General features: G+C 41.0%; 1 protein-coding gene across 1 annotated transcript; it reads right to left on the reverse strand.

The window, feature by feature from the left end:
• Positions 1-3,624: 3,624 nt before the first annotated feature.
• On the reverse strand, positions 3,625-23,494 carry LOC128528006 (protein LEKR1-like). Its single transcript, XM_053500716.1, has 4 exons — positions 23,421-23,494; positions 21,341-21,423; positions 9,982-10,175; positions 3,625-4,237 (listed from the first exon to the last, which is right to left on the reverse strand). Exons 1-4 carry the CDS (start codon positions 23,422-23,424, stop codon positions 4,219-4,221), a joined length of 300 nt encoding a protein of 99 aa, XP_053356691.1. The 5' UTR covers positions 23,425-23,494; the 3' UTR covers positions 3,625-4,218.
• Positions 23,495-26,615: the final 3,121 nt, after the last annotated feature.

The raw sequence follows: 26,615 nt of genomic DNA on the forward strand, positions 1-26,615 counted from the left end.
GGATATAAAAAAAAAAAAATTCTAGAATCAAGTTAAAAGTGTAGCAGTTCTAGAAATATTGGCACCCCTCTGAAAAATGAAAATGATTGATTAATTTGTTCCACTAATTTAAACAATTCAAACTAGTCAGGTAACTTGGTGTTTGTATTTATGATGCTCGGATCGTACGTGTCCCTCGTGAACATGTAAACATTCACTTGTACGACACAATCTAACTCCCAAACACCTATACTGTATATATATATATACACTCACTCAAAGGATTATTAGGAACACCATACTAATACGGTGTTTGACCCCTTTTGCCTTCAGAACTGCCTTAATTCTACGTGGCAGTAATTCAACAAGGTGCTGAAAGCATTCTTTAGAAATGTTGGCCCATATTGATATGAGAGCATCTTGCAGTTGATGGAGATTTGTTGGATGCACATCCAGGGCACGAAGCTCCCGTTCCACCACATCCCAAAGATGCTCTATTGGGTTGAGATCTGGTGACTGTGGGGGCCATTTTAGTACAGTGAACTCATTGTCATGTTCAAGAAACCAATTTGAAATGATTGGAGCTTTGTGACATGGTGCATTATCCTGCTGGAAGTAGCCATCAGAGGATGGGTACATGGTGGTCATAAAGGGATGGACATGGTCAGGTAGCCCATGGCATTTAAACGATGCCCAATTGGCACTAAGGGGCCTAAAGTGTGCCAAGAAAACATCCCCCACACCATTACACCACCACCACCAGCCTGCACAGTGGTAACAAGGCATGATGGATCCATGTTCTCATTCTGTTTACACCAAATTCTGACTCTACCATTTGAATGTCTCAACAGAAATCGAGACTCATCAGACCAGGCAACATTTTTCCAGTCTTCAACTGTCCAATTTTGGTGAGCTCGTGCAAATTGTAGCCTCTTTTTCCTATTTGTAGTGGAGATGAGTGGTACCCGGTGGGGTCTTCTGCTGTTGTAGCCCATCCGCCTCAAGGTTGTGCGTGTTGTGGCTTCACAAATGCTTTGCTGCATACCTCGGTTGTAACGAGTGGTTATTTCAGTCAAAGTTGCTCTTCTATCAGCTTGAATCAGTCGGCCCATTCTCCTGGTTGTGCGTGAAAATCCCAGTAACTGAGCAGATTGTGAAATACTCACACCAACAACCATGCCACGCTCAAAATTGCTTAAATCACCTTTCTTTCCCATTCTGACATTCAGTTTGGAGTTCAGGAGATTGTCTTGACCAGGACCACACCCCTAAATGCATTGAAGCAACTGCCATGTGATTGGTTGATTAGATAATTGCGTTAATGAGAAATTGAACAGGTGTTCCTAATAATCCTTTAGGTGAGTATATATATACATATACACACTACCGTTCAAAAGTTTTAGAACACTTGCAAATAATTTTTTTTGTTTAGTGATTTATTTTCTACATTCTACAACAATACTTGGGATTTTAAAACTATAAAATAATGGAATTAGGTAATAACATAACAACAAGAAAAACAACAATTAGTTGTTATTTTAAGACACAGAGGTCGGCCTTTCTGTAATAGTTCTTGCAAGAACAGTATCGTCAAGTGCATTTGCAAAATCCGTCAAGCACCATAATGAAACTGGCTCTCATGAAGGCCGTCCCAGGAGGGCGAGACCAAAACCTACCTCTGCCGCAGACGAGAAGTTCATTTAGAGTTATCAGCCTGAAAAATGACCAATTAACAGCACCTGAGATTAGAGGCGTTATAAAGTCTTTACAGAGCAGAAGTAGCAGAAACATCTCAATATCAACTGATTAAAGGAGATTAATGCATTTTTTGGACGCCCTTCAGCATTTCTTTTCTTTAGAAAGAAATAAAAATCAGGAACCATCATGGAGTTAGAAAGTGACAAACTTTTGAACGGGAGGGTTCGATCGTCTGCTGTGAGCGAGACTTGGTCTTGTCCTAGCGAGTTAGCGCGTCCGCGTGCTCGTGCTAACTCGCTAGGACAAGACCAAGTCTCGCTCACAGCAGACGATCGAACCCTCCCGAGGGTGCCAATATTTATGAAAAACTGGCATACTACAATCGATCCGTCAGCTGTTTAAAAGTAATCAGTTCTCTTGTTGTCTCATAGTGGTGCGTATCAGTTCTGTACACACACACACACACACACACACACACACACACACACAGATTAGCAGAAAACTAAACGTCTGGAATAAACACATCTGGATCTTTGCGTCCTGCTGTAATGTTCCGGAAGGTTCCGGTAGCGCGGCTCCTGCCACATCTGTTTCATCCATCTCAATTCGTCTGGGTCAAGCCACGACTCTGGCGCTGTCTCACACACACACACACACACACACACACACACACACGTGTGCATACACACACACACATCCCGGGCTAATTAGAGCTGTCAGAGATGATTTAGGCAAATCAGAAGCCCATGAAGGACGAACAGACACACACACTAGCATATCAATGATGAGGTGTGTGTGTGTGTGTGTGTGTGTTATTAAATTCAGTCACTTTCACATGACTCGAGTGTGTTTGTGTACAGGAGAGAAAAACCATGATTGTCTTTAAACTTCCTCTCATGGGACATATTAACACTTGTGCACTGTATGTGTGTGTGTGTGTGTGTGTGTGTGTGTGTGTGTGTGTACATCTGTGTGTGAGAAGAGAGAGAGAGCGAGCAAACGGATGTTCGTATAAATCATGTGGAGAACAACAGAGCGCCCACGTTCTGCCCACTTCCACTTCCTTCAAAAGCCACAAATGTAGTGTATGTGTGTGTGTGTATGTGTGTGTGTGTGTGTGAGTGTGTGTGTGGATAAATAAATGTGTGTTAAACATTGTGTCACACGACATCTATGTTCCACCCCGGCCACTGACACACATTCGCACGAGCACCCTCGTCGAGTCTCACGGTCACCGTTACGAGCGGCTTCTCTCTGTCTCTCCAACACACACACACACACACACACACACACACCCTGACTAGGTACTGATTGCGTGCATGGCACAGTCACACTGCGAGTTTCCCACGTCTCGTAGATGGCCGATACGGAAGCGAGAAACCGACGCCGCAGAGACATCGGCGCTGAGAGACATCCAGCTGCTGCTGTTACACCTATATCACCATCGCACACACACACACACACACACACACACACACACACACACACAGAACCACACACAAACAAACGAACGAACGAACGAACGCGTGCTAACGGCTGCATGAACATGCACGCTCATACTGACGAGCAAAACAGACACGTCAAATCCCCGAACGTACTGTCCAAAAAGTATCGGCACCCCTCACCACACTCCGCAGGGACGGGTCTCCGTGTCCGACTCACGGAACGCTGGACGCCGTACTGGACTACGCAGACTAAATCAGTCGTAACATTAATGAAAAAAAAAATTTATAGTAATAATCTGTCGGGTCCATAAATATTGGAACAAAGATACGTTTTGGTTTGTTTTTTTCCGGATTCGAGTTTTTCAGATTAGAGCATCATGAAGAAGCGAATTTTCTTTTGTCAATACAAACTCCGCTGAGCAAAAAGAAAAAGGAGACACTTTTAGTTTGGTTTTTAAAGCAGCCGGTGCTAATAGGGATCATAAATTAAGTTTAAGTTTAGGGTTTAATGTCTATTTATTTCATATTTTACTTTATTTACATGTGTTTTCTAAATGTTTCGAGTTGTTTTTTTTACGCAGAAATATGAATAAAGTGTTGGAAATCAGTAATATTTTACAAAACAAACGTTCGCTTTAAGACGGAAAAACAGCGAGCCAGGTCAAAACGGTTTGTCGATAAGAAAAAATGAATCGACGAGCTCAGCAACAGCACGAGTCCTGGAAGAACCACGGAAGACAACTCAACTGGATGGAAGTCTGTTTATTTCTCTCTCTCTGTCTCTCTTTGTCTTCCTGTCTCTCCACCCTTCCTTTTCTGCCTCCCCATCTCCGTCTCCCTCTATCTCTCTCTGAATCTCGTTCTGTCTCTGTCCAACATCTCCGTCTCTCCTTTCGTCTCTGTCCTTTTCCAGCCTCATGTCCATATCCGCATCTATTTCCATCTCTTCCGCTTACTGTCTGTCTTTCCACTTCTTCTTCTCCACCTTCTCTATAAATGTCTCTGTTTCTGTATGTCCTTCCTCCTCTCGCTCCCTCTTTCCAGGAACAGGCCCTTCACGTGTCCTTTTCATCTCTCTTTTCTTTCACATCACGTTTTATGTAGTCAGAATAAACCTGCAGCGGAATACAAAACAAAACTTTTTTTTTTTTCCCGAGACATTTTCTGTTGCACAAATAAACGTGATTTAATAATAAACCTGTGCTTGTGAGATAAAATGCTGATTTATCCAGACGTATTAATAAAGAAAGGATCTAAGTGACTGGGCATCACGTTATCTCAGAAAACACACACACACACACACACACAGACGTTTTGAAATTCGGTTAGAACCGCAGATAAATGATTAATGCCCTTCCTTTTCTTACTTTCACGCACAAACTGCCTGTAGATCGTTTTTTTCTTCTTCTTTTCTTTTCTCACGCCCTGCTGGCACCGCGAGCACAACACAGAGTTTCACTATGAGTAGGAGCTTTTCTTGTTGCTTTTTTATGTATTTTTTTATCTGATTTCCGAGCCTGAGAGGATTTTTGTTCTAGACGTGACTCACCGTCACACGCTTCTCCATCTGCTCTGTGCTCCGTCTGTCTCGGTATGAGCTCTGATACAAAGAGAGAAAAAGAGAGAGAGAGAGATCTGCTGTTCCGGTTCGCCGTTAGCGACTTTTACTACGTTTCACGTGAGACGCCGGGGCAGATGTGCACGAGTGACTGCGTGCCAGGAGCAGGAGGACGTGAGGACACATCTGGATGGATGGAAATAAAAATTTGTAAAAAATTGTGACGTTAAAGTATTTTTTCGGAAGTGTTAATATTAATAGTTCTGACTGAGATGTGAGCTAAACCGGCTGTGCTCTCCGGGTGGGCGGGGCATAACGCTTCTCTGCTGTCAATCATAGCCGCACTAGACGATCTGTGAAACCGGTCCAAGCACAAATAACTGAAAGGAGAATCGTAAATGCACGTCGTATTCATCTCCCTCTTTCTTCACTTGCTTTCTGCGTTTCATGTAAGAAACACGTCGCAGCAAACACCTACAGGTCAAACAAACATGCCCTCTCTCTCTCTCTCTCTCTTTCTCTATCTCTCTTCCTATTGTCTCGATTTGAGATTTGAGACGTGCTAATGGGTTCACGGTCAGGTCACACGAGTCTCTGAGCCAAACAACCAAGCCTTATTTTTAGATTTAAAAAAAAAAAAAAATGTTTATTACGTCTGTTATCGATCATATGCATCATCTAAATTCATCATCATCATCATCATCATCAAACTCCAACTCGTACAGGTGCTCATGTTGTTGCTTCTTAAAGCTCAGAGCTCATACATGGTGTACAGTAGAGGTAGCACACACACCCACACCCACACACTCACAGCCACACAAATACAGGTCTGTCTGTTCTGTTTCTTTTTGTTTTTTTTGGAAGGTGTTGGCATCGAGAGGTTTTCTCAGACTCCTGATTGCCAGTAAAGGTATAATTACGCTTCAGCGTCACGAACCGCAAACAGTCGCAGGTTGGTGCACTGACTCGCGCGCTGACTCACGCGCTAACCGTTTCACCCCGCCAGGGACGAGGACGAGGAGGTGGAAGGGGTGGAGGTGGAGGAGGACGAGGAGGAGGACGAGGAGGAGGCGGTCGGCTCGGCTGGGCTACACCTACACGCTTATCATCACTGTGATGTCTGGTCGCGTCTGATTAACAAAGAGAGTTCCTACACCTGAGCAGACGGACAAACCTGTGCACACACTCAGTTACTCTCTGTCTCTCTCTCAGACACACACACACACACACGGCTGATCTTACAGTCACATTGTGTACCGATTAATGACGTCATTTATGATGTGTTTAAGAACGTGATAGTTTATTTATTAATTACTTTATATAACCTATAATATCTTCAGCGCTGACTCCGTGATATTAATGCTTGGATGATCTTTTTTATTATATTTCGGTGAAAACCTGTACTTTTTTTTAATCTTATTTCGTTTGGGTTATAAATGCGCAGTGTAAAACCAAACCGACCAGAAGTATCGCTTTGACTCAGGTTCTGAGAGTGGAATGAGGTGAAGACGTTCTCTCTCTCTCTCTCTCTCTTTCTCTCTCTCTCGAAATGCAGCGATGGGTCATTCTCCACGGTCATTCCTGATTTTTATTTCTTTCTACACTGTAAAAGGCGTTTATCCAAAATACACAATAATCCCCTTTGAACAGTTGATATTGAGATGTTTATCTGCTACTTCTGCTCTGTAAAGCTTCATAACGGCTCTAATCTGAGGTGCTGGTTGTTAATTGGTGATTTCTGAGGCTGGTGACTCTAAATGAACTTCTCCTCTGCAGCAGAGCTCAGTTTTGGTCTTGCTTTCCTGGGAAGGTCTTCATGAGAGTCAGTTTCATCATCAGGGTTAAGGGCCTTGCTCAAGGGCCCAACAGTGGTAACTTGGTGGTTGTGGGGTTTGAACCTGGGATCTTCTGAACCGTAGTCCAATGCTACCCCTGGCCCCGACTTCTTGTTGTTGCTCTTGAATTCTATCGTGTTCGTTCGTGACCGTTAACGTTGGGCGGAAAATTGGAACATTTTCATAAAAACTTTTTGTTAAACGCTTCATGTTGGTAGCGACGATATGGTTTCGCTATCAATTCGTTATCAGTTCCTGATAACATTATTCATTATGGTTTCATTAGCGAATCTTTCGTATAACATTGTTAACGTCTTTAACTTGCTATTAAAAAGTCATCGTGTCGGTACGCATACCGTTATTGCTGTTTTCAGGGCCTTAGGAATTTGTTTAAATCGTTGACGGCTCGATGTGGGGCTTGGTACCGAACCGCGACAACTCTGGAGCCGATTTCAAACCCGGAGACGTCGTAGCAAATTGGGCTCAGTTGGACGAGGGTATTAAATATCTAATTCCGTGTGTTATTTCACAGCTTTAAAAAAATAAACCATCACAAGACAAAAAGCACTGAATTAGAGGGTGTGTCCAAACTTTTGACTGGTACTGCGGGCTTCAGGGTGGAACGGTGGCATAGCGGTAAGTGTTGTCGTCTTGCTACAGAGCATAACTGGTGGACACACTTCGAAACTGTTTAAAAAGAGATTATTGACGCATGGCTTTACAGTGTAGAAAGAAATGAAAATCAGGAGAGACAACTGAATTATAAAGAAGGGGTGCGCAAACGTTTAATTGGTTGACTGTAAACATTTTAATTCCTTATCGCTATTATTACGTATAGATACGGCATATAGATACGCCCTTTATCACCTTCTTTTCTTTTTTTTTAACACAAAATCACATAAAATATGGTGTATATAAAAAAAAAACTCTATTCATGTCTCAAGATATGAAATAAATATTAGCTTCAGGTTAACTAGTTAGCGATAACACTTCCACAGTATTTCATCATGCTTTCAGGTCAGCCTGACCTTTGAATCTTTGAAAGGAAAGAAAAAAAAAGTGTTTACAGTTAAAAAAAAAAAAAAAACTTTCATGTTGGAATAAAATGCACACGGACTAAAAGTCTGAAGTGGGTCACGCTGACCTGAGTGGAGTGTAAGGGTTTAAAACCCACACACACACACACACACACACAATCACGCTCGGTCAGCGCCGGCTCCTTTTGTTCAGCCGCTCTCACCGCTGTGACGTTCATAACATGTTTTTCCGTTTCTGAATCGTCATCGAATATCCTGAAATAAATGTGACACTTTATGGTTTTAGCTAATAATTCACTTCCTAGGCTTCAATTCGCCAAGATCAAACCCCGGTGAACTTCTTGAGTTACTTGATTACGTAATACATGCTAATAGGTAGCTTATCGTCGTTCCCACTGTGTGTCTGAGTCATCGCGTCGGCCGTGTTATCACTGTACTCCAGTGCAAATCTGAACTTCCTGTGTGCAGTTTCGCTCTGTTAGCAGGGTTTCGCTTTTGAACGCAGTTTCTGACTGAATCCGGGAGCACGGGCAGGTTACTGTGATAAGGGTGCGCTCTTACAGTAACTCCCACCACGGCCTTCACGCCGCCTATGAGGCTCGGCAGCACCGGGGATGTGTCTCGTCTAAGTGTTTCAGGAGAAACTCGCTAACGTGACTAATTTGGAAATTCATCAAATCAACACGATCATTTGCACAGAGACATGAATACACTCGATCATCTCTGAGAACCGGGCACTGGAAACAACCGGGGTCAGTGATTGGCTGGGAACAATGGTGATTAGTGACTGTTTACTGGGAACATTGGTGATCAATACTTAGTCATTAGGAACAATGATTATTAGTGATTGCTCATTAGGAACAACAGTCGTCAGGGGTTGGTCTTCAGGAACAACAGTGATTAGTGATCAATGACAAAGTTATTCCTGTTATTCCTGCCTTTATACTCCTGTCTCACTTATGCAGTTTGACTATGCGAGGACCGACGCACGGAAACATGGAAACCTAATCACAGCGCCAAAACTTATGGTGAGATAGGGGTATTAGTACAGTGACACCTCGGACTGCGAGTGTTTCGCAAGATGAGCAAAGATTTTTAATAAATACCGATACCGAGTATTATGTATCACGCATGTGCTTCTTGATCGTGATCACAACATCTCTCTCTTGCGCTGCGGAATTGTGGGTAATCGTCTCCCCTGCGCGTCTCTTACTGGTATAATCAACATCCGTGCACGCGTGTACTGTTTACTATAACACTGTGACCACGTGTGTGTGTGTAAAACATATTTAATTTTGTGTCTGAATGCGTGTGTGTACAGCGTGCATGTAAAGTAAAAGCATTCTACTCAAGTCTCATTAAAGAGGTTAAAGATCCATTTGTCGCGATTCTTTTCAAAGGTAAAGTGCAGGTTAATTTGTTTTAAAAACCGATAAACAGTGTTTCCGTTGTGTGCGCGCGTGTGTGTGAAAAGGATGAAAGACGGGTAACTGTGTAAGACGAGAAGGGGGAGAGGGGGAGGGGCTCCTTACTTTAGCTTCACACACACACACACACACACACACACAGCACCTGCACGCACAAACGGAAACACTTATCTATCGTAATTTATTTTTACTTTTTTTTAAGGTTAATTTGTTTTATTTTTACTTCATATTTTGTATTAATTATTTTTATGTATTTATTTTTTCGGGCTCTGGAACAAATTATTTGAGTTTTCATTATTTCTTATGGGGAAATTAAATTTGGTTTACGAGTATTTCCACTGTAGTTAACAGATTATGGGCCAAACTTGGCTGAGTGATGATGGCAGAATAATTATGAAGGTCTTGACTAAAACAACATGCATGAGGAATCACAAAGGAGTTTTTATTTTCTGCAATGGAAAAGTACTCGAACTAGTTACTTTAATCAGAAAGTAACGCTGTAATGTAACTCAATGTAACACTGTTCCCAAATTACCCGTAGTGTGTGAACAAGAGTGTGAGTGTGTGTATGTGAGTGAGCTCTGTGTCCAGGGTGTACCCCGCCTCGTGTACAGGGTGTATCGAGTGTACAAAATGTATGTAGTGTATGTAGTGTATAGAGTGTGTCAACCGTATCGAGTGTACAGATTGAAGAGTGTATCAAAAGTATAGAGTTTATAAGGTTTACAGAGTGTATTGTACGGAGTGTATAGAGTTTACAGAGTGTATTGTGTGTACAGAGTGTATAGAGTGTACAGAGTGTATAGAGTGTATAGAGTGTATTGTGTGTACAGATTAAAGAGCGTATTGTTTATCAAATGCATTAAGTTTATCGAGTGTATCAAATATATAGAGTGTATAGAGTGTGGAGAGTGTATAAAGTGTATCGAGTGTGGAGAGTGTATAAAGTGTATATCGTACACAGAGTGTATACGAGATGTCCAGAGTGTCCAGATGTCTCACCTGTCAGTATAAATCTGATTGGCCGCCCTCAGCTGGTCCAGCTGACCCCGTGATCTCTGCAGCTCCTCTCTGCTCCCTCGCTCTCTCTCCAGCTCTCTCTCCGTCTCCCTCAGACGCTCCTGCAGCCGCTGGAACTCGTGCAGGATCAGGTAGCTCACTCCGCAGTAACGGCAGGTCGTCTCCTCCTGCTCCATCTCAACACACACACACACACACACACTCATTCAGTTTTTCTGCTCTTCTATTACATCACAGTGTGAGTGAAAAATGAGCGGTTTAGTTTCTCATGTACATCAGAGGGAGACGGTGATGAGAGCTCCCTGATGACTCGCTTTAATAAACCACACTAAACTGAAGCGGTGGCGTGATAACGGCCTGCTCTGCGGGACTGAAGCCTGGCACGCTCCGGTACTGTGATTCATCGCCAGAGGCGTCACCCGAGGTGATTACTGCTAACACCGGCCACGTCGACCGGGCCTCAAAATCAGGGAGAATTATTTTATTTACAATTTTATCGTTTTAGCAGACGAGACAGAAGCTGGATGAAATTTGCTTGTTTAGAAGCAACACCTTCGGTAGTTAAGCATCACTCACACGGCACGTCAAATCAGAAAGATGTGAAAAATAGACATATGGCTTGACTGATGAGCGATGAGCGATGCTCGGAGTGAAGCTGAAACAGTGTGAATTTCATCTCGGGCTCAACTTCCTCTCTGCAGTTTCGCTCTTTTAGCAGAGTTTCGCTTTTAGAAGCAGTTTCTGACTGAATCCTGGAGCGAATCCAGCTGACTCTCGCTCTGCTTTATCGCTTGTACAAAAAACAAAACAAAAAAAAAAGGTGTGAGATACAGTAAGGATGAATCGTATACTTTCTGGAAACGAGGTTTTGATCTTCAATCATGACTCAGGAATTAGCATCAGCTCAAAACACCATGAAGTCCCTGCGCATTAAAGCTGTATTTGCACAGGATTAGTTTTATACGGATATAAAGATGGTACTTTATATCCATATAAAATATATATATGTATATACATATTTTTTTAAACCTCTGGACCTCTGAGGTTTGTACCTCTAAACAAAAAAAAAAAAAAAAAAGATTTTTGTGCTTTTTCTATACGAGGAAGTACTCATTTTTATCACATCCCACTGAAACCAGTGCAAAGCCGAGTATTGGTCAAGTTTAAACCACAGAAAGAACGTGAGCCCTATTCAGACGGGATTATGTTCCACTATGTTTTCTTCAACGAAAAAATTTACAACAACTGATGCTTCACAGAAGCACAGAAGAATGGAATCTCAAAATATAATGCCATGCCTGAGACACCTTCAGATAAACCGTCCACTTTTCATGTGAGCGCGGTCCACATTACCCTATGAGACATTACTCATATCGGTTGCGTAATGAGTCTGACGCTTTTTATCACTTAAATCTGATGTGCTTTGTAACCAGCTTCTGTTTTCTCATCATTCAACGTCGCTGTCTAGCATCTGAGTGTTAAACATGACAGTAAACATGACAACATTAAAATAAACAATAAACATGACAAACATTTGACACTCTCCTGAGTGTTGGGACAGTCTGTTGAACTTCCAGTGCACTGGTCATATTTCATGCTAAATCCAGTGTGAAAAGCACTTTTTTCCCCATGATTTTCTCCCTAATTTTTAGTCGTGTCCAATTCTTCCCCGTCATTAGGGGCGTGGCTTAGCTGTAGCTGATTTACATAGACACTGAAACGGCGAGTTGGGAGGAGGAGTGAAATAAAGCGGGATTAAGGTATGAAAAAATGCATTCTCTCTCTGAGTCTTACTTCGGCTGGGGGCATTAACACACACACTCAGGGGGAGCTCTGGGAGCAGTCCAATATGGGACCTTTAAAAGCAGAATCTCAAAGCTTTCTTTATGTTTAGGCGGGAAACTCAGAGCTCAAATAAAGAATCAAGACTAAGCATGTTTATTTATTTTAGTTTCAGAATCAACGAGTAAAGAACTATACACTTTATACTGTACACACACACACACACACAGAACCAGGGAGGCTTTGACGCTCCGTGAGTTTGACTGTCCCTCACAGACAATCTGTCCCAGTCTCAGCCACCACACACACACAATCACACACACATACACACATACAGAATTACACATGTGCACATGCCAACCCTGAGAGCAGTGTGTGTGTGTGTGTGTGTGTGTGTGCCGCCAATGAGAATGTTTTCCCGTGACACATAAAGCCGCCACAGGGGCCTTTGCCCCCGGCACTGACACATCGGCTTAGCACTTACACACACACACACACACACACACACACACACACACACACGCACATTAATAATCCTTCCTTTCACGCAAGCAAGCAAGCGCTCACACATGCCGCCTCCATTATCCCTGTTTTTTAACACAGAGTCGGCTTTATTGTTCAGGACAAATGACATCGTCTGTAAAATGAGAAAACGAGCGTTCATATTAATTATTAGATCATTATCCTGGAAATAATTAAAGACATCTGTATACCGGCGTAGTTAACCATCTGTAACCGCGTCTGGGGCGACTCTTTTAGTTCGTCGTCTTGTTTTACGATTTATTCTTCATCCGTTGCTGCTTATTGACTCTCCAGTAAATGATGAGGGTTAATAAATATTAGATTTAATCTCCACGTGAGTCGAGTCTCGGGATGGACAAAAAGAGCTGCACGAGTTTTCCTGTTTCTTTTGTGCAACTTATTATTTTTAACTTATATATAGGGGTAAGGGGTAGAATTGGGATTGGGCTTTACTGTGTGATATATTTTACTTCCTCATCATTCCGCAGCATATTCTCATTAGCTGTACAAAATACGGTATTCATTAATCAGCCTGTAATTGATTTATTTTCTCACAAAAGTAAGTACACCCCATGTAATTTCAGCAAACATTTTAGTATATCTTCTCAAATATAGACGATACTATGGAAATGGATTAAAGCCATGCTGGATAACGATGGTACTCACACAGAATACTGATATACGGTAGTTTGGACACAGTTTGGACATGTTCACTCATTTTTAGTTTTCATTTCTATAGTATTGTCTCTGGAGGATAGTGATGAATAGTTCATGAACTATTTGTTCCTTTTGAACGAGTCATTAACGAGGCTCAGAAGAACGAGTCGTCTCAGAGAGTGATTCGTTCATTTTCTACCCAAGTCAAATCAAGTCAAGTAGGCTTTATTGTCACTTCAACCATATACTGTTAAGTACACAGTGAAATGAAACAACGTTCCTAAATGCACCATCCAAGGCGCTACATGCAACATAAACTAACAGAAAAACTAACTAGCGAACTTGTTGTTGGTCTTTTCAGCAAGTGCCACAGCGGAACATCCAGTCCGCACACCAACTTGGCACAGGTTTTACGCCAGATGCCCTTCCTGACACCACCCTCCCAATTATCCGGGCGTCCAGTGGCTGGGAATCGAACCCGGGTCTTCCGCATGGCAGACGAAACACCTACCACTGAGCCACCAGTGTCTAGCTAACTAAAAAGCCTAATTAGCTGGCATAGCTGGCTAGCTTTAGCATTGCTAATCCTCCGTAGGTTATGGACAGGAAACAGAATTGAGCGATTCTTTCTCAATGACTCTTCGACTCCGAGTCGTTCGTTCTTTAGTCACGTGACTCCCATAGACGCTATGCGGTGCAATAGATTCACAAGAACCAACGACTCAGACTGGAAGATATAAGAGATGAGCTACTCATTCTTTTAATTATAATATGTCTGCATTGCTAAGCTGCATTGTAATATTTTAATTACTGGAACTGTAGTCAAAATTTGTGTATATAGACGTATTGGGGGTCTGTTTACTGAAAATTCAACATTTTATTTTATTTCTGATCAAAAGAATGAAATGAACTAAATGATTTTAAAAAAGATTTGAACGAGATACAAAGAACAGAGTCACTAAAATGATTTAAACTTTCCATCACTACTAGAGAATCAATAATAATAAAGTTTTTGCTGAAATGTGACAGGTGTACTCGCTTCTGTGTGACACTGTGTTTATTATTTTTAACTTATTCACTGTGCAATATGTTCTTATTAACTTTTTTTTTCCTTCTGTTTTTTTTCAACGTGTCAATATCATCATCATGTTTTGGAATGATAATAAAGTTATCAATCATTCATTCAAAAATAACAATTATTATAGTTGTTATATAATAAGACTGTTAAGGTCTCGTTGTGGTGTTTTCAGAAAGCTCCGTGCAGACAAATCATCTAAAAGCGTCTCTCGCCCCCTCCGCCGTCTGCTTCCATCAAATCCTGGGGTAAAACTGGGTCACCGTGGCACGCACACGAGTCCCGAATAACCTTCCAGAACGCCGGCTCCGCCCCCTGGCCCGACCTCGGCTGTATGGAGCGTGCAAGCTGACTTTTCCACCGGCGCACGCTTCTGCCGTTACTCCTGATGACACGCGGAGATATTTACAGGGCGATAAATTCTTTCTGCTGCTTGATAGAGGAAAAAATATTGTTGCGGACTGCTGTGGGAAGCACCTGTTTATGCACTCAGTGTGTGTGTGTGTGTGGCCGCCCCCCTCTTTGTCCTCCTGTTCCAGCCACAATGCAGCATCACAGACACACTCTTATCACGCAAGGGATTAGGCAGTTAATGGACTTATCCTTGTTTTGGGCCTTAATTTCCTGTAGATTTGCAGTGTGTGTGTGTGTGTTTGTGTGTGTGTGTGAGAGAGAGAGAGAGAGAGAGAGAGAGAGAGAGAGAGAGAGAGAGAGAGAGAGAGAGAGAGAGGGCTTTGCGAATGCTCATTGAGATAAAGAACCCCCTGCGGTGCTCATCGAGGCGCGAGCCAAAACCGAGATTCCTCTCGACTCCACAGCACAAAAGCAGCACCAGGAAGGAGATAAGGGGCACTCAGGGGTACTCAGGGGTAAGAGGGGGGGCAGGATGGTCTTCACGGTGGGGTAAACAACAGAGAGGAAGCCTGTGGCTGGTCAGGCACCATGGAGAGAATCAACCCGGTTACTGGGAAGTCCAGGGGCAGGAAGCGGAAGAGCCCAGGAGGCTCCGGTGGGGTCGACGTTCGCCGCAGGAAGGAACCGGCAGAACCGCTCGTCACCCCGGTCAATGTCCTGCAGCACCTCTCACGCTCACCAGCGCCTGATCTGGCACAAATCCGCTAACCTGCACTCTTACTTCACGTTACGAAATATGACCATTACTTCAGACTAGCGTAATTACCCGTTGTTGACGGTTAAAGAGTTTGTAGAAATAGTTAAAAAGTTAAATCTAATAATAATCTGCTGATCTTTAATGTAATCAGCGATATTATTATTATTATTATTATTATTATTTGAGGTTGAAGCCCACGTACATGTCTGTGTGTCTCTCTGTACAGCAGAACTCTCTGTCTAACTTATTAATACAAAGAAATCCCATTCTGTAAGGTTGAGTATCTTACGCCTTGTTTACACTAAGTTGTCCTTCTTTGGTGGTCAGACAAATACACTCCCTGTTCGGTAATCGGAGAGTGAATCACAGATGAGAAATGGAAAAAGTAGATAAAAGGATAAAGATGAAGTTTTGTCTTAAAACCACTCCAGCGTGTTAAAATTCACTTATACCACTTCAGCGCTGTTATTTCAGCCAAAGTGAAAATATGAACTAATCCCAGTCAAAATATTCACTTTATCTTTTCTAATTAATATCTATTGGTGCAGGTGTGTGTTTACATTGAGACAGCAGCGCATTAGTAGATTATTTTAAAGTAGATTATTAAATCCCACACATGACTGTTCATAACATCACATCACAAGATTACTCAACATTTAGATTTCACTGATGGTGCAGGTTAAACTGCAGGTAGAGATCTCAGGACTGCAGAAGATTCCGTTTCGCATGATGCTGCGACATAATCTGGCTGAACAGATATAAAATTTTCCGAGACTGGTTTCGGGTCCTTAATAGTATAAAATGTCATTGAAAGAGAGACAACTGACCTATGTACAGACAAAACCTTTCTTTTATTTATATAGATTTGTGATTTAACACAGAAGTGAGATACTATCGCGGGTCAGATCACTACTGATCCCTTCAGGTGATAATCTTAAACATTTTCATCACCTACAGTTGATTTGTGTACATGTGACCCATTTAGCTGAACTGTACGTACTGTATATCTGGATTAATGGATTCATAAATATTAAATTCTTAACTTTGCGTGATAAAGCACTGCCATGATTTAAAAAACAAAAAACAAAACGAGAAACGATTTTCAGTTTGAGTCGAGAAAAACAAAACCAAAAAAACCCAGTTTCCTCATTTTCTAATTTGCATTTCGAAATGAAGTGTACCATGGATCCAGTTCCTACTGGTCCTCGTAAATGTTTTATATTTGCACATCATGCACGATTGTTTTAACGAGAGGAAACGTATTTAAATATATATATATACGTATGTGACAGTCGACTATGTGGAAATAATCAGACATTTTAACAGTTGAGACGGTAACAGACATATATTTACATTTTCAGAAGCAGAACACTCCGTGTGTGTGTGTGTGTTTGTATGTGTTGTGTCTGTGGTGACGACCGGATCCGTCCTGACGTCGTACAAGTGCTTGGCACCTTCTGGACTGGATCATTGCGAAACCTATTTTGTGACGCCCCTCGTCCTGCTTTACCGGGAAAAAAAAAAACAGGAATAGGGCTGCACAATTGATCAGAACACACACACACACTTGCGATCATATTTCTGAATGATGACGGCAATTCGCTTGTATGTATTTCCCCGCATTCAGATCACGCTACGTTCACATGTTCACTTAGTTACTTCACAAAAATCCCAGATGGTGTATCGGTTTGAACCTGGGACCTTTTCCAGCCAGTTAGAAATTAGTGGGCGGGTACATTCTGATGACATGCTTGTGATTGGCTCCTTTTGATGCTCTCTGTGTCCCTATGTGAACCCTTACTTTTTCTTCTGTTCTTTTGTTGTATATACTTTATCATCACATGAGTTCATCCCGACTCGGAGAAACCACATGGAAAATCGCAAGAAATCCAATAAATAAATAAATAATAAAATTGTGTTATAATTTACTGTATTAGTTTATTAAACCTGACGTGTTGATTCTAGCTGTTGCATAAGACTCTAAGAAGAAAGCGAAAGCTACATAAAATTATACCGGAAATGTGACTGAGCAACACATTTTGGTTGAAAAAAATTAGAACAGTATGGGAAAATCGTCGTCATCTCGATTCCCATTGAGAAAAAAAAAATTAATTTTAAGAATCGCGCAGGCCTGACTAGGAAGCATTGGACGAGACGTTGGACTAAAATTCGGAAGGTTCCCGGTTCAACCCTCACAACCACCAAGTTGCCCCTTGAACAAGACCCTTAACCCTCACCTGCTCTGGATGTATAATAAAATGAGACAAAAATAAAATAAGTCACTCTGGATGAGGGTCGTCCGCGAAACGGGGTGATTGTAAATCATTGGGAGTCTTCGTGCCGGCCTGGAGTTCCACTGCTCCCGCCGGCAAATGTTCCAGACCTCAAGGACCTCCACCTGTCCATAACTCCTGCTCCAAAGGTCATGACGTGACAGGAGAGCTCCTAACATCAGCTCTGCGTCAATCCGTTAAGGGTAAGTCGAGGAAAGGGTCAGGGTGATGAAAGGGAACTCTCAGCACATGTGTGCGCGTGTGTGTGTGTGTGCGAGCTTCATCCTCCCTGAGACTGAGACGGGATTGCTAAGTAGCGAACAGACGCCGGGCTGGGTTTTAAAAGCATCCATTATTTACGGGGGCGCCGTGCCTGAGAGAGGGGCCGCGCAGGGGATTTCCGTGGCGCGTCTTCTCACGGTGCGAGCTTTCGGCTAAGCTCTCATCAAAAATAAATAGGGGAGTAAAGCGAAAGGAGATGAGGTCCCAGAGCAGCTGGTCGGCGGTGGCACGAAGGGGAGCGGGGCAAGTCAGAAGACAAGCTAATCAGAGTTTATTAGCAAAAAAACAAAACAAACAAACAAACAAACACAGAGGCGCTGAGGAGCTTTATTACGCTAACTGGCGATTAGGATAAGCCTTAATTTGATTGAACCCTTAAAAGGCTGCAAACGGCCTTCGGAAAACTATAACGGAACAGGATTAACGCTGGAAACACTCATTATACGGATTATAATCAGATCATGCCAAGAGGAACGTCACAACAATGAAATGAACCGATAAATTAATACGTTAAATCAGAATTAAATAAACGTCTCATTAATGTCATTTGGAACTGACACGTTCGTATTGAGAAATATGTTGAGTCAAAAATGGTCAGCTGTAGAATTTTATATATATATATTTTTTTTTACTTTAACAAAAAAGACGAATACATCATTTTCCCGCATAATCTCCTCGCTTTTCAATACACTTTTTTTTCATATTTCCTCATTAAAAAATGTTTCAGGCTTTTTATCATCGTCGCTTTTTCCATCATCATGACCGAATTCTAATCCTCGAGACTTCTTGCAATTTATATATAAAAAAATTAAAATAAATAAATAAATAAAAAACTCTCCTAATGTGATAAGGAAAGCACAGACACGTTGGGTAGCCGGTTAGCGTGATCTCGTTAGCCTAAGGCTCGCCGCGTCCCTGCCGGGATCTCATTCGTTATCGCTAATGTAAGCACTTCTGAAGTGAAACATCAACACATCGTGTTCGCTTTAATAAATCAATAGACGCTAAACAAACATCTGCACCAGGCCGTTTCTATCTACACTGCTGAACCAAGAAGCAGAGGCAGGACATATTCATTTACCACACACACACACACACGCACGCTTGTGTGTTCGTCTGAACCTTGTCTGACGGCGTGACCTGGCTTTCACCCCACTCCACTCCACAGTGTCACTAGAGACCATGTGCCGGATGTGTGAGTTAGTGGAAGCTTAATGCATGATGAGTCACGTCACCAAGCGACAACTTCCTTACGAACACGCAACATCCTTTTTTTCTGATATTAAAATCGTTTAAAATATACACATTTTTCCCGTATGATTATCCGTATACATGTCTACGCTGTTGATTTCTCAGATTCTGACGGGTCAGATAAAGATGTCGATTCATGCTGTATAATTAATTGCACAAAAAATTTTAATCGCAATATGGATAATAATAAGTGCAATTATTTAATAACAAAACAAAAAGCTGCGATTTTGTTAGAGATATTATATGCCTAGTCTGGAATGCATGTAAAATTTGTCCATAATTTACGTATTCTGTTTTATTGTTTGTTTATTTTTTTAAATCTAATTTTGTGTCTGTAAATAAATATTGACAAACATCTGCTTATGAGATAATTGACGTTAGATCACACGTCCGACGTCACATTGTCACCTGCGTGCAGCGTGCATGCGAGGACGTCTGGAAGCAAGCATAAAAGCAGCGGTTATGAAGCTGGTGCCGCTAAGAAGCAAAAAGCAAAGACGATGGAGACGAGAGTGAAAATGATTGAGAGAACGGAGCGAGGTAAAAACATGACAGACATCGCCCGTTCTTTTAACATGAATCGTTCAACCATTAGGACGAATCCAAAGAACAAGGACAAAGTCATGGGACATGTTAATTTTATACTACGTATAGCCCCTTGTGTTAGTATTCTAGTACCTAGACAATGTTTGTTAGACTTACAAACAAATCGAACTTATGAACAAGTTACATTCTAAGAGCTCGTTCATAAGTCCAATTTGTTTATAAGTCTAAGAAACATGATCAGAGATTTACTGTATATTAGAATACCTAATTGACATCAGCAAACTAATTTTAATATTACACAAAGATAACCTGAGTAAATACAAAATAAAGTTTTTAAATAAGGATTTAATTTATTTCGGGGAAAGAAAAACTTACTTGTGAAAAAGGAACCCCCCTCAGATAAATCATAAATGACCTTTGGAAAGTTGAGGCTTTTTCAACGGTTTTCACCTTTGTTCCACACACAAATGCAGTTTTTGTCATTGAAAATGGAGCCTTTGGAAAACTCCATCCAAAGTGAAGATTTTCCAAAACTCTGTTTTCAATGGTGTTGTGTGGACAGGGGAAAAGGAGAATTTGGCTTGCTGTAACGTCACCTTGTGCCGATGATGTCGTTGTCTGTGTGCTCGTCTCCTTGTTTTGACGGCAGCTTTGTTTATGATGATATGTTGTGCAGTGGTGGACGTACGTACAGTGAACTACTGTGTTAACATTGCATACTGGACTTTTTACATGCGTGTACATACACACGCATTTACTTACACATTATGTTAATAAACAGAGGTGTCTGAATGTACTACTGAGCTCACTGCTGCTACATACTGTACAGAACTCCGACGACACACAGACTCCGCAGGCAGCGACGGTGGTTTCGGACGAGACCCGTCTCACTTTTACAAAGCGCAACAGATAATGACGTTTTGTCTAGGCTTCTGATTGCCCCCCTGTTGATTAGGGAGGCTCCTAACAGCACTTAACAGGTACAAGTACTTTTAAAACGTACTATAGGTCGTGTGGACATAATTATTTTTTAAAATGAAGAAGAAAGAAATCCCTTTTTTTTTTTCAAAAATCTCCAGCTACGTGTGGACATGGCCTGGGTTTAATTTCACTTGCCATACCCAGGCCTGATTACTGCAAGACCTAGTACTAATCCTAATTCCGGTAGGTTTGGACAGTTTTTTTCCCCCTTATAACTAAAATCATAGTTTATAAACTGCATTTGGTATTTACTCAGGTTATCTTTGAGTAATGTTGAGATTTGTTTTTTTGTTTGTTTGATGAAAAGTCTTTCTGTGCTCTATGTTTACCCCTTCAGTTATGTATTTTTATTTTTTTCTGAACGTCATCACGTATTTTTATTCCTCACACTTACTCCAGTTCTGTCTCTCTTGCGTCAGTCGAGTCTAAAAACAGGCCTCGGTCACGTTGAAGCTATTTTTCATATCTTTATTCTTATTACTTCTCTATCCTCTTCACGTCTTCTACAAACTGAATCATCTTCCGCAAGGGTCTGAGAAGATCAGCAAGTACATCCTGTATCTTTTAGCAGATTGCAGTTTATGTGGGTGGAAAAAGAGAGACGCGCACATACACAAACACACACAGTAAAGGGAAAAAGAGAGAGGCAGGGAAACGAGGAAACATGGAAAGGAAATTGTTCAGAAAGCTATAAAGTAAATCGAGACGAGATTTGGCTCAAAACGACGAACCGTGAAGTGAATTATACAGGGAGGAAATGTGCTCTTAATCCTCCATGGTGCTTCAACACAGATCCGTCACGTTAGCTAGCAGACCCCTACCGCGCAGTTATTAAAGCTGCGTAATTACAAACCCTTGTACCTGCTGGATTTCCAAAGGCAGGGGGTGAGATGGAGTGCAGATCCTCAGTTCTTCGTTCGGTGACTCACTCCCGAGTTCATCGCCTAAGTATCAGACAGAAAGCAAAATGTCAGTCGCGTTAACGATGTGAAACGTCCTGACATCTGTACCGAGCTGTAGGTTCGTTTGTGCCTGTATAAACAGTCAGGCATCTCGTGCATGACATGATCGCCGGGATCGAAATAGCTCACAGGCTTCCTTGTATGAGCTGCTGGTCAGCAGAGTAGCTGAAGACGGTTAGTCACGAGCTGGGCCGAGACGTGCGTGCGTGAGGGAGTGAGTGAGTAAATGAGATGGACTGAAAGGGCATGTGGGGGTGAAAAAACGCCCTGGCGGTGTACTTTTAACACTGAGTGCATGAACGTGATCGACATTCTTGGAAAAAAGTGGACAGAAAACCTGGGGTAAATATTTCTCAGTTTGTGACACGCCTTAAACAAAGGCTTCAGTCGCAAGAGCCTCAGAAACACTGCGCGTGACTGCTAGTACTTATGACTGACCGTCTGCTTTATTAGGAACACCTGTACGCCTGCACGTTCATAAAATCACAAAGTGAAGGGATTAATTGCGTTACTACATCCTTCCTGGCTCTGATCTCGTAAAAAGCACAGAAATGTCGTTCCCTCCATGCTTTTTTTTGGTTTCCTGTAGCGTTTAATTTAAACTGCTGCAGCGTGTGAAAATCCTAAAAGATCAGCACTTTCTAATGTCCTCAACCGGCACACTGACAATCAGAAATCACCCCCCCTCCCCCCCCAATTGTTCAGACCTTTGACATTAATAATAATTGATTAAATTAAAATTAAATCCACCGTGATTGAAGTGGAAAAGCGAGCACCTATTAGGACCAACTGATACGATATTATCATGATACCTCTATACCGATTTAATTAGTATTGCAATTCTAAATTTTATGATTAACCTGATTCGATATTATGGGTTTTTAAGGGCTCGTTGCGTTTTGAGACAGAGGTTGAGTAAGAAAAAAAAACCCACTCTGTGGATTTCGGCTTTTGCGACTTTTGTTAACGTAACAGCATAAACATTTCGGTTTCGGCTGCACCCTGGAGGTGCAACTAAACACGCAACCTCCGGTTCCTGAAAATTTACCAACCTATCAACGTGTCAAAATGTGCAGTTTCTCAAATGTCCATTGGGGGCTGGAACCAACTTCAAAAAATGGATCAATCTTCATAGAGACGCATGTCCAAGTGTTCAAAGTGTGGCGGATTTGAGTGACAGCTGCAATGGTACGCATCACTTTAGCTAAACATCGAATTGAAAATGTGGATGAGGACGTTAAATCAAACTAACCTTAACCATCGTAGCATTCTATCTAAGCTAAAACTAAGTCGCTAGCTTGTGGATGGTACTCAAGTCAGGTAGGCGGCTTCGAAACATCCACCAGGCTCCATTAGTTCCACTCGTTTGCCCATTTATGGACTAATCGAGGTTTAACCGGGGTGCCTAAAACCTACTGTATGTGTGACATCACGCAGGGTTTGTTCAGGATTTGTTATCCACGCTACGATGTCATCTCCGGCTCCTGAAGCCCACCTGTCTCAGGGTTGTGCATTCTGAGATGCTTTTCTGCTCACCGTGTGGATCAGTAAGTCACAGTGGCCTAAATATCGTCCCACATCAATCTGCCTGTTTGTCTCTAACTGCACCATAGCGTAGAAACCCAAAAATAGGTGCAAATAACAAGAGATCAGATATTTCTGAGATGTTCCTAATCAATGACGTCATTTAGAAATGACTGTACAACACACTAGACATGCATTCTTAACTAGTTTTTTATTCATATACATTCATTTATGTTTTTTTTAAGAATAAACTACATATATATTTTTTTCTTCTGCCCAACTCAGATGATTATTTTCCAGATTGACACAGCAGTCATTAGCTCATGAAAACTTTGCCTGACTGAACCGGAAGTAGGCTAATAATCACCAAAACAGGTTATGCTAGCGATTTGATTTTAAAAGCCGTAACGCGTTTTTTTGCGTGAAACATAAGCGTCCAGGAAATGTTTACCTACCCATGGTGTTGTTCAAAATAAAATCAATAAACGCAAAAGTTTATAAAGTGTGCAAAATCCTGTTTTTTGTTTTTTAATCAGCGCGCGGCAGTGGTGGAGTCGAGAGCTGGTTGACTGTCACCATGGAGACGGCGAGTCTGAACTCGCGCATGCGCGGAAACGCTCTGTGGCTGCCTCGCACTGGCCACGTGCGCGTACAGACCCAGACCACTGTGGTCTAATTAGGGAAGATTAAACTGATTTAAACTACATAAAATCGGATTAAATTCACTTCAATTTATTAACATAAGATAAAATAACTTTAATTTAATTTGATATATTCAATAACATAATATCATATCTATTTAATATCATTTATAATTAAACACAATTAATTTTATTTAACTAAATGACATATAAATACATGAATAACATAACATGACTTTAATTTACAGAACAATTTTCTATTTCTTTTTAAAGTAATCAATTTAATAACATAACATTTAATTAATAGCATTATATTCAATTAAATTAAATAACATAAAATTAAACTGACCTAAATTAAAATAAATAACAACATAAAATAACATAAAGTGCAATTAAACTAATATAATCACATAGATAACATGACATTTTATAACATAAAATACATTTTAATAAAATGTAATTAAATGTATTTTATTATTTAATCAATTCAATAACATAATAAAATAAAATTGATTACATTAAATTGATATTTAATTTAATTTTTATGTGTGTGTGTGTGTGTGTGGTCAGTATATGAGCAGTGCATTTTCACTCCAAACTGAAAAAAATCTTGCTTTCATTTACAAACCAAATCAGGGACTTTCCTCATGCATGCATCGTCCAGAGAGAAGAGTGTCCTGGACAGCCGGGTCCTGATGACCTGAGGGACGACGTATGACCAGAGATCTGCATTCTGAGTCACCCAAATATTACTCAGATTTGGATATGCGTGCATGTGTGTGTGCATGTGTGTGCGCCTGCTTTGAATAACCTCAGTAATGTAATGTGCACATATAGTCGTTTTAGCTGCGCTACTGACCAGCTGCTGGTCGCATGCTACTATAATAAAATAACATACCATAAAACAGTTTTAAACAACATTGATAAAAAAAAAAAAAAACAGCTGCTGAAGTATATGGGCAAGCAAACACACACACACACACACACACATCATGATCTCTGATTAGCAGAAATTAGATTTCCATTAAATTTCATCACACTAATAGCTACACTTTTTTTTATTTCTTGTTTGTTGCTGTGGAGCGTGCAGTGTAAAAGTCTCCACAAATAAGTTGCTACTATAGAAACGGGACCATATTAGAACAAGAGTCTTAATGCAATACTATTCAATAATGCAAGACCGTCTAACCAAACAGAATCCAGTGTTCAGCTCATGTGCATTCTGAATGCAGGACTTTGGCTTCCTCTTACCAAGTAATAATGCGTTAAATCTCCTACAGTGAAAGGTTAATGTGTGTAAATGTGTGTCTTCCGGCTGTAGCCGAGATAAAAGATCCCTGTGTGTGTGTGTGTGTGTGTGTGTGTGTGTGTGCGCGAGAATGAATCAGTGAGCGTGTGTTCAGAGCCAGGTTGTAAAATGTGCGTGCAGCTGTGTGCGTGACAGAGGGTGAAGTGGAAAGTGAATAAAGAGCAGTTGGAGGCTCGCTGTGCACAGAGCGCCTACACACTGATTTTCTTTATGGAAAGAGAAGTGGTTAATAAAGTTCCTTTATCAAAATCACTAAGCCGAGGATCAAACTTTAGCGCAGTGTGTTATTAATGCTTTAGGAGATGAGCTGTGGGGATCATTTCTTGTTTATCTTTTTGTCAGAGTATATAATCATTTGTTTTTGGGTGCAAATAAAAAAAGATCGCCTGGAGGGCATTTACTTCTGCAGGCGTGAAAGCACCTAGAAGCTATCTCATCTCATTTTTACACATAGGAATGCCTGTAAGGCAGTTTACCACATATTATTATAAATGTTACAGTATATGTGAACTACCACTAGGACACCCCGGCAGTTACATTATCATGTTTTATCTGCCATAAGGACACCCTGGAGGGCACTTTATCTACCTTGAGGACGTCCTAGAAGGCACTTTATTATGTTTGATCTTCCTTAAGGACAGTAAAGGGTAGTTTACCTACCATAGGGACATCCTATGGGGCACTTTATTTTAGCTTCCATAAGGACGCCCTAGAGGGCATTTTATCGACCATAAGGAGACCAGAGAGGGATTTTTATTTACAATAAGGACACTCTACAGTATATGGCACATTATGATGTTTTTTTTTCTACCATAAGAACATCCTAGAAGGCATTTAAATAATGTTTTATACGCCATAAGAACACTGTAGATGGTTTTTTATCTAACACAGTAGTTTACCTACTACAAGGACTCACTAGTAGGGGCATTATCTCTTGTATAAGGACACCAATCTACCATAAGGCAAACCCAGAAAGTACATTATCACATTTTATCTACCAAAAGGACATCCTATATGGCACTTTGTCATGTTTTTCTACCATAATGACACCCTAGGGGGCATTTTATCCACATACCATATGCACATTTTTCAAAGATGATTAAATACCATATGAGAAACTGATATACATTAAAATATACTTGTCTATTATTATTATTATTATTATTATTATTATTATTATTCCTTACTCATTATACATTTACATTTTAGCAAACATTAGATTTATAATATAGAGTATAGTATAAAATAGTAATGTTTCTATATTCTATTATCAATATTTAGAAATAAAAAACTAGTCAATTTAAACATGTATAAATACTGTACCACATACTTTTTAATAATTGCTAAATAGTAACTAAGTTACATTTATTCACATCTGCATCACTAATAAACAGGTAAACAGGGTGTGTGTGTGTTGTTGTCACTGGTTGTCGTTGTGACTTCCCGTATACATCAGTAACAGCAGACAGTGATTTTATTAGACATGTAAAGTTTAATGAGTTCGCTGTGCTGCTGGAGCGTGGGTTCTCTGTGTTCTAGCGGTTCTCTGTAATTTCCCTTTCAGGAGTGCTGCAGCTGTGCTGAAATGAGATTCTATTCCTGAGACTGTAAAGCGTTAATGAGAGTTGGTGTGTGTGTGTGTTTGGGTGTTAAAGGAGAACTCCACCCTCAAGAACAATAATGTGTTAATACTGAATGTT

The sequence above is a fragment of the Clarias gariepinus genome, chromosome 7 (genome assembly GCF_024256425.1).
Source record: "Clarias gariepinus isolate MV-2021 ecotype Netherlands chromosome 7, CGAR_prim_01v2, whole genome shotgun sequence".
Classification (NCBI taxonomy): domain Eukaryota; kingdom Metazoa; phylum Chordata; class Actinopteri; order Siluriformes; family Clariidae; genus Clarias; species Clarias gariepinus.

Coding starts and splice junctions, on each gene's coding strand:
- LOC128528006 (XM_053500716.1), bottom strand. Junction 10,176..21,340: donor TGCCTTTGGAAATCCAGCAG/GTACAAGGGTTT, acceptor GTGTGTGTTGAG/ATGGAGCAGGAGGAGACGAC.